Genomic DNA, 9,331 nt, shown 5'->3' on the forward strand with positions numbered 1-9,331 from the left:
ATTATTATTATTATTATTAATAGTAGCGGTGATGATAGTAGTAGGTCTGTGTCTGTGTGCATGTGTGACAGAGAGTGCAGGTACACGTGCCATGATGTCTTAGTGTTTTGTTGCTGTCAAGAGACACCATGGCCAAAGCAACTCTTATAAAAGGAAACATTTAACTGGGGGCTTGCTTACAGTTTCAGAGGTTTAGTCCATTATCATCGTGGCAAGAAGCATGGTAGCACACCGGCAGACATGGTGCTGGAAAAGGAGCTGAGAGTTCTCCATCAGGATCTGCAGATAGCAGGATGGAGACTCTGGGCTTGGAATGGGCTTTTTGAAACCTCAAATCCCATCCACAATGAAACACACACTTCCTCCAACAAGGCCACATCTCCTCATCCGTTTAAATAGCGTCATTCCATGATTACCAAATATTCAAGTCTATGAGCCTATGGAGGCAACTCTCATTCAAAGCTCCACACATGGCGTGTGTGTGAAGTTTTGAGGACAACTTTTGGTAGTCTATTCTCTCCTTCCACCATTTAAGTCCTGGGGAGGAAATTCAGGTCGTTAGGGTGGGTGACAAGCACTCCTAATTTACCTGCTGAGTCATCTCAGCAGACCTTACTTGGGCTTTTTGGCCCGTATTTGAGAACCTTGGTTTGCCATATCCTATTGTCCCTTCTATACATTTCTGTACAGCAGACTGCCATGATTATGCTGCATAGGCTTTACATCTGTGAGACTGATTTTTGCAAGATGTAGGTTTATATACACAAGTCTATTTTTAATCAGTTCAAACACGAATTGTTCACGTGTTCAAATGATGCTCATTGATTAAGGTGCTAAGGAACCAACTACCAACCAAACTGCTTCAGCTAGCTTTCTTATGAATCAAAAGAGCAATTCAATTCCTTTATCACAGGAGCTGTCTTTTTGGTCCTGGGTATAGTAGTCAGTTCTGCTTTACTCATCCTCAGTGAGGCCTTCCTATAACCAGAGTAACTAACCTAACCCCTTTGAATATTCTTTTTTTAAAAGATTTACTTATTATGTATACAGTGTTCTGCCTGCATGTATGCCTGCAGTCCACAAGAGGGCACTAGATCTCATTACAGATGGCTGTGAGTCACGATGTGGTTGCTGGGAATTGAACTCAGGACCTCTGGAAGAGCAGCCAGTACTCTTAACCTCTGAGCTATCTCTCCAGCCCCCCTTTGGATATTCCTTTCTGTTCTTTAGAGTCCCACTTTTTGTTAGGTGACAAGAGTTGGACACCATCTTGAAAGTACTGACTATTTTAAAAAGCTAATTAGGAGCACAGCACTAATCTGGATGTGCTTGATTTGGCATGTGATCGTTGTAAGCATTTAAATGAACTGTCTAAATTGGGGCTTGGATATATTCAGCACATCTGTAGTCCTTCCTACGTTGTCCTTTTCCTAACTCAAGCAATAACAACCTACAGTCTTAGAAATTTTATTGGTACTATCTATGGTTTTCTTTATGTATTTTTAGCCTCTTTTTTTCTATGCCTTTGGAGATGTTCCTTTTAGTTCATACCTGTTGGCATTTTGAGAATATGGCAATCTGGGACTTTTTGTTTTGTTTTTCAAGAGAGGGGTTCTCTGCATATCCTTGGCTGTTCTGAAACTTGCTCTGAAAACCTTAGGTTGACCTCAAACTCACAGAGCTCCACTTGCCTCTCCCTCTCTCCCTCCAACTGATGGAATAAAAGGCATGGACCACCATTGCCTGGCTGGGTAATATAGTAATCTGCTTTTTTTTACTTTAATAAAATGCCTCTAGCAGGCTAACTCTATAAATGTATATAAAGACGTATATAAAGATTTAAAGTGAGTGTTCAAACACATTGGCTGTGGCAAGGGCTCCCCTAGAAGCTCTGTCACTTCATGGCAGCTGTCAAAAATGGGAGCATGGATGGGGTGAAGAGATCAAAATGCCAAATAAGAAGGCAAATAGCAATCCAGGTCAGGTTTGTTCTAGTAGTTCAGTCTCTGAGGATCAGTAAGTAGCCTGTGAATGGTACCTTAACCCTACCCAAGGTCAACTTCACCAAAGACTTAATGACCTGCCCTCAGGTCCTACCTCTATTTTTTTCCCACAAGAGGGCGCCAGAGCTCAGGACGGATGGCTGGCTGCAAGCCACCGTGCGTTCAGCGGTAATCGAACTCGGATCCTCTGGCAGGAAGGCGATAGGGCCACGAACCCCTGAGCCATCTCTCCAGACATACCTCTATTTTTTATATGAGTGTTTTGTCTACATGTATGTCTATGCATCACATGCATGCCTGATGCCCACAAAGGCTAGAGGAAGGAGCTGGATCCCCTGGAGCTGGGGTTACAAACAGTTGTAAATCACGGTGTGGGTGCTGGGAACTGAACCCTGGGAAGGTCTCTTCAAGAGCAGCAAATGCTCTTACCACTGAGCCATCTCTCCAGCCTTAAGGTCCCAGTTCTTAAATTTCCCTTCTATTACCACCACACTGGGCCAAGCTTTCAGTACCTGAATGCATGCTGAATACTATCTAACCCATACACTTGGTATGGTTAATCTGAATACCCGTATGCCTACATAGACGAAAGATGTAAAATATGAGACATTGCTCCACCAGCCTTTGATTCTATTATGTGCCAATAAACATAGGCCTGAAGGAAGTTCTAAGGGAACTGTGCCAGGAATAACTGCTCCCTAGGCCAAGATTGTTTCAGTAGTATAGCGGAGGAAAGTTTGGTATTGTGATTCTTATTTTTTGTTTTGTTTAAAGAAAGGGCTATCAATTGTTTCCTGTAAAGACTTTCCATGGGTTGACCTGTTACATTTTAGACTTCAAACTCCTTCTAAAGATGCTTGCTCTCATTTTGAAGTCCTGGTTTCCCTTCTACCATTGCTAATATTAGTTGATGGACTCGGCAGTGGATTTTAGACAGAACACTTAGGGTCTCTAAGACAATGGCTCCAGTCAGTGTCTGGGCAGATGAGGCAACAGAGCTCCCACGTAGGTAGTACCATCCACATTAGAGCAGCCTGGCCTTTGTTATTACATATTAGACTTCTAAGATTCATTTTAGATTTTCCTGTCACATTTACTAAGTTAAGCCTTTTATTTCACAGTTCAGTCTTGAGTTTTCTAATGTAAACATATCTAAAATCAAGGTTTGGAATTTCAGGACTAACAGTATTCCACTTTTAATCGAGGCGTGAAAACACATTCCTGAGACTGCCAAACTCCCAGTGGTTGCTCATAATTACTAGAAGCAGGGGCATATGTCATGCTTTTTCTTCCCCATTATCTTGTATCTAGTGGTGCTTAACTCAGCAACGGTGCCAAAGCATAATGTATGCAGCTGGCAGAACCTTCCTCATTGTATTCACTGATTACATGGTAAGATTGGAAGGGAAGACATGTAACTTTGTACATACATACAATGAGAATACTGCTACTAAGTGAGAAACCAGAAGGAATAACAATATAACACAATTATTTTAAGAATGGAGAATAATTCTAGGCATAATAGTACATGTCTTTAATTCTAGCTCTTGGGAGGTAGAAGCAGGAGGATCTCTTTGAATTTGAGGCCAGTCTGGTCTATCTAGTGAGTTCCAGGACAGCCAAGACAAAGAGAAATTCTGTCTCAAAAGACAAAAATAGAAAAACAAAGAGCAGCAATGGATGAGTGTACCCCTTTCTCCACAACCTCTCCAGCGACCGCGAGGGGTGCACCCACACACTGAGACAATGGGGATGTTCTATCGGGAACTCACTAAGGCCAGCTGGCCTGGGTCTGAAAAAGCATGGCATAAAACCGGACTTGCTGAACATAGCAGACAATGAGGACTACTGAGAACTCAAGAACAATGGCAATGGGTTTTTGATCCTACTGCACGTACTGGCTTTGGGGGAGCCTAGGCAGTTTGGATGCTCAACTTACTAGACCTGGATGGAGGTGGGTGGTCCTTGGACTTCCCACAGGGCAGGGAACCCTGATTGCTCTTTGAGCTGATGAGGGAGGAGGACTTGATCGGGGGAGGGGGAGGGAAATGGGAGGCAGTGGCGGGAAGGAGGCAGAAATCCTTAATAAATAAATAAATTTATAAAAAAAAAAACAGACTAAAAAATAAAAAAGAAAAACAAAGAGCAAATAAAAATAAAGAACTCTATGCCACTTGTTTTACTTTAGCACATATAAAAGGTATGTGTGTCAGATACCTGAGAGCTTGAACTCTGCTCAACATGAAAATGGCATTATTTTTAGTAGTACTACTGCACCAAGCAAAAGGTTATATGACATCAAACATGTTTAAAAAAGGCACTCGCCGGGCGGTGGTGGTACACACCTTTAATCCTAGCAATTGGGAAGCAGAGGTAGGCGGATCTCTGAGTTCGAGGCTAGCCTGGTCTACAAGAACTAGTTCCAGGACAGGCTCCAAAGCTACAAAGAAACCGTCTCGGGGGGAAAAAAAGTCACTCAAATGGCTTCCATCATGCCAGGTAAAAGCCAAAAGGTCCCAAACTATCTTACCTTTCTCAATGGCTTGTTTCAACCTACTGACTTTATAGTTTTATCTCATGGCATATAGCTTCTACCCCGAGGCACCGGTGGACTGTTAGCTCTCCCCAGAATTCTCCCTGATACTCATAATGCTTGCTTACTAGGTTCTTTCAGGTCTCAACTATTTGTTAGAAAATAATAAAGCTCCATAAACATTTCCTATCACCCTTATTGCACTTTTTCTTTTTTCAACTTCTTAGAATTATTTTCATGTGCATGAAGACCTGCCTGGATGTCTGTATGTGTAGCATATGTGACTGGTGCACTAGAAGTCAGAAGACAGCCTTGGGGGAGGGTTGTGAACCAAAAGGGTAACGAGAATTGAACCCAAGTCCTCTGCAAACGCACAATGTATGGGACTGGAGAGATGGCTCCGAGGTTAAGAGCACTGGCTGCTCTTCCAGAGGTCCTGAGTTCAATTCCCAGCAACCACATGGTGGCTCACAGCCATCTGTAAAGAGATCTGTTGCCCTCTTCTGCTCTGTGGGCATACATGGAGGCAGAATGTTGTATACACAATAAATCTTTTTAAAAAAAGAGCACAATGTGCTCTCTAAACCACCTAGCAATCTCTCCAGTCCCATGCGGCTCCCTAATGGAGCTTATTACACCAAAATCTTTATGCCTATGAAGAAATGCTAGAGGTATATATTTGCCCAGATTCATGGATTAGTATTAGGCAGTTTTTCTTTAAGTCTACACTCCAGTCTATGAGGGGAATTCACTCTAAGCTCTTCTCTCAGGGCCCTAGGTATTAGCTAAGATTTTCCTCTTCTAATCATATCTGAAAGTACTCTCTTCTCAAAAACTTCAGGGACCTCTAGAAGAGACTTAACTACATTTCTGTCTTGAAATGCGCCCACATGAAATCTGAGTTGCAGATAAAAACCCAAAATAGAAAGCCTCTCCATCACAAGTTGATCTTGCAGAGCTTTTATTTCAGTGACCGAAAGAATGCAGTTAATGAATTTATGACTAACGTCAGGCATGCACGTCTACCTGAAACTGTTTCATTTTTAACTGGCCTAAATTGTTATCATTTTTTAGGCACATCTGTGAATGTTCTGTATCCTGCTATACAGAGTAAATTAACTTCCTCCTGCGCCAGTCTGGTAGTAAGAATTATGCTCAGGAGCTAGAGTCCTTTTTAACTAACTAAAGCCCTCTGGATTCTCAGGCTGCCACTACCTTGAGATCGTGTTTACATTCAGGATTGAAGTAAACCACGATATGGGGAGAAAGACAACCTAAAAGGCTGAATTGTATGAACACCCAGAGAATTGTTTTCAGCTCCGATAGTCAAACTTGAACTATAAGAAAGCTTGTGGTTAACAGTGCCAGGTTGTTTCCTCACTGCTGCTCTTTCTGATGCAAAAGGCTCCTTTAAAAAATCAGAAATGAATCCATACAAATTGAGAGTTACCCTATGTGGTCCCACTATCAAATTATAGAAAGCACTTCTACTATCAAAATTATATAAAGCAGTTAAGGGACCTTGAGAAAGCAGAGTCCCATATACAGTAAAATGAATCTCGTAATTTCATTTATCTCTCAATTATTTTCACAGATTAGCTTTAAAAAAACACAACCAATACACATGACTCTCAACTCCCATACATAAAAATTGGTCTTTGTTCAATCTCAGGTGACAAGATGTCCCAAGAAACTTGGGAGCCAATTCCCCTCCCCCCCCCCAGAACCATTTCTTCAGTTATCCCATCAACAGCTTTTCGTTTCTTGAACTACTTTTCCACAGAGGTAATGCTGAGATCAGTCAGAAAGGCTTTCTGAGAAGACCGGCTTGGACTTCTGGGTCTGTTCCAGTCGATTTAAGATGAATTGGCTTGTATCAATAAAGCGCTCAACACAGTTCACAAAACAGGCCTCAGCCCGACTGTCCAACTTTGGCCCAGGTTTATCCATGCACTTCTCCTGTTCAGAATAAGACACAGAATCACAAAGGGCACTTACAAATAAGCCTTTTGCTTGTCCAAATAATTTCATCTAAATTATCTTATTTGCTAATTTGGACCCCAATTTTTCTCTTACCTGTGACACCTAGATTTAAAATCGCATAGTATGTGTGTATCTATACATGTGTGATGTAACTAAGAAAAAGACTGTGAGGGAGGCAAGAAAAACACATGAAAAGAACAGATATGATGAAGCCCATGACTTTTTAAGCAAAAAATGAATATAAAAATTTTCACATTTGGCATCTTACCAATTGGACACAAGCTTCTATTACATTTTTCAACAAGCCAATGGAAAACACCATTCTCCATCCTCATTTTTACCAGTGGAATCTCTGGCAGTGTTTGCTCAAAAGTCAAGGAGCCAGAATATGGCACATCTTGAATATAACAGACTGAGAAAAATGGCAAGCAAAATAACCTTTTCCAGGTGGTGGCACACACCTTATCTCAGCAGCTGGGAGACAGAGACATCTCTGAGTTTGATGCCGGCCAGGGCTACACAGAGAAACCCTGTCTGGAAAAAATAAAACAACAAAAACTACTTAGGTGCCCTAAAACCAATCAACAAAGAAAATCTATGAATGAACATTTTTTAGCCTTGTTTATTTAAGACAGAGTAGTTTATCTTTTGAGACAGGGTCCCAAGCTGGCCTGGAACTTGAGATCCTTTGTTTTTCATCTTTGCTTCCCAAGTTCTGGGACTGTACCATCTACCCAACACGCATCAAAGGCTCTTGAATCCCCTCGGGAGGAGTGAAAAACTGGAGTTTTGTAAAGGCCCTATAGTTCACAGATTAAAAAAAAAACAAAAAACAAAAAAAAAAAACACTGACAATGGGCGGTGGTGGCGCACGCCTTTAATCCCAGCACTCAGGAGGCAGAGGCAGGTGGATCTCTGTGAGTTCGAGGCTAGCATGGTCTACAGAGCTAGTTCCAGGACAGACTCCAAAGCTACAGAGAAACCCTGTCTCAAAAAAGAAAGAAAGAAAAGAAAAACATGGACAATTTCATACATATGACATCCATGTATATAATTTGACCATATTTCCCCATTACCCTCTCAACCCCCTCAACTTCCCAACTCCTCATTCCCAACAAGTCCTCTTCCTACTATATGCCCTTTCTTTAGGATCCACTAGATTTTGGGTTGCCTGCAAGAGCATATAAGGTTCTTCTACTGGGGCATGAGAAACTTCAGGGACTGTATCATTTATTGAAGAAAAATGAATTCTCCTCTCCTGGTTCATTAATCTTAAAGTAGTTATTAACCACACCACTTTCCACCCAAACCTAAGGCATCAGAGACTTTTTTTTTAAAAAAAGAAAAAGCTGGGCATAGTGGTGCACGCCTTTAATCCCAGCACTCGGGAGGCATAGACTGATCTCTGAGTTCGAGGCCAGCCTGGTCTACAAAGTGAGTTCCAGGACAGCCAATGCTGTTACACAGAGGAACCTTGTCTCTATCTTGGTGGCAAATACCTTTAATTCTACCAAGCAGGAGGCAGAAGCAGAACGATCTCTATAAATTATTCAGGCCAGCCAGGAGTGAATAGCAAAGCCCTGTCTTAAAAGAAACAATTTAAAAACCGAAGCAAAAAAAGCTGGAGGAGGCAGGAAGCCCATTTTGAAGGTCATTTTCAGCTATTCTCAGCTATCCATTCAGTATGAGACTAGCTTGGAATACATGAAAACTTGTCTCAAGAAAAAAAAAAAGAAAACAAAGAATTGAAGCCTTCTGATCCAAGGCAAACCAGAATTCATCCAGTATTTCTAAAGAGCATAGTCCAGCAACACATAAGTTTACAGGACCAAGCAAATAGTTAGAAGCTTTTAGAGTAAATTTCCTTCATGCTTTATACACAAGACTTAAGAGTCTCTCTAATTCCAAATAATTTCCCTGGCCTCTAAATTCTTTAAGTTTTTATATCACAGGAGGGCAGTGTGCTTGTCCTTGGCAACCAGAACGCTTTGATCTCAGCTACAAAGGAATGCCTTCTGCCCCTCTGCCAAAGTCCCCTCACCGAGACGATTCAATTTCTCAACCTTCAGACCTTAATGTCTTAGTATTACACAACAACTCACAGTGAAGGCAAATAAATGTGTATGCTGGGAGAGATTATGCCGCTTTCATACTTAATGAGCTAGAGCCGCTTTTCTTTTCATCAGGAGGGGTTATGACTGGGTAACCCAGGCAAATTCCCGAGGAGTCCAGAAATAACTGTCACGGACTCTCTGGGATTCGGGCTCCCTAAAATTCCAGGACTGGGGCTTTGATTAGTCTTAGTGGCCGGCATTACTGCCTCAACCTCAGGCGCCTCTAACACCTCCGAGTGCTGGGTGGGACAGCGGTGTAATCCCTTGACTCCCAACCCTTTGCACCTACGGTCTCCCAAAGTAGTCACCCTGGTCCCTTCCGACCTGGCCTAAGGAAACCAGAGTGCAGTCCGGACCACCCACTCTGGAGTTCCCGACAACCCAGCAAGTCCCGTGGGGCAAGGACACAGGGAAAAGTAGGCACAGCGTCCAGATCCGAGCCCGGGGATCCTCACCCAGCAAAGTTCCGTCATCTGGTGCACCAGCTGCTGGAAGCGCTGTTTCTGCGTCTCCACCTCGATGAAATGCTGCAACTGCGGATCCACGGTGCTCAAACCCGCGCCCGAAGACGACGACGAGGAGTCCATCCCGGCGCGACCACGCGGGCCGAAGCGAGCACAGAACCGACTCGCCGACCTTCACGTGTCTGGGTGACGGAACCGGAACCACAACCTCCCCCGCCCCACGCCCTCCCGCGC

The 9,331-nt window shown here is 42.9% G+C and overlaps 1 protein-coding gene across 1 annotated transcript; it reads right to left on the reverse strand.

Annotated features, from left to right (window-relative positions):
- Positions 1 to 5,480: 5,480 nt before the first annotated feature.
- On the reverse strand, positions 5,481 to 9,317 carry Timm8a (translocase of inner mitochondrial membrane 8A). The gene is made up of 2 exons (XM_005358687.2): positions 9,089 to 9,317; positions 5,481 to 6,495 (listed from the first exon to the last, which is right to left on the reverse strand). Exons 1-2 carry the CDS (start codon positions 9,218 to 9,220, stop codon positions 6,334 to 6,336), a joined length of 294 nt encoding a protein of 97 aa, XP_005358744.1. The 5' UTR covers positions 9,221 to 9,317; the 3' UTR covers positions 5,481 to 6,333.
- Positions 9,318 to 9,331: the final 14 nt, after the last annotated feature.

This window comes from Microtus ochrogaster, chromosome X, assembly GCF_000317375.1.
Source record: "Microtus ochrogaster isolate Prairie Vole_2 chromosome X, MicOch1.0, whole genome shotgun sequence".
Lineage (NCBI taxonomy): Eukaryota > Metazoa > Chordata > Mammalia > Rodentia > Cricetidae > Microtus > Microtus ochrogaster.

Excerpts from the sequence above, each read along its gene's own strand:
- Timm8a (XM_005358687.2), bottom strand. The coding sequence starts at position 9,220 with ATGGACTCCTCGTCGTCGTCTTCGGGCGCGGGTTTGAGCACCGTGGAT. Across the intron at positions 6,496-9,088 it reads AGATGACGGAACTTTGCTGG|GAGAAGTGCATGGATAAACC; the intron begins GTGAGGATCCCC and ends TATTCTGAACAG.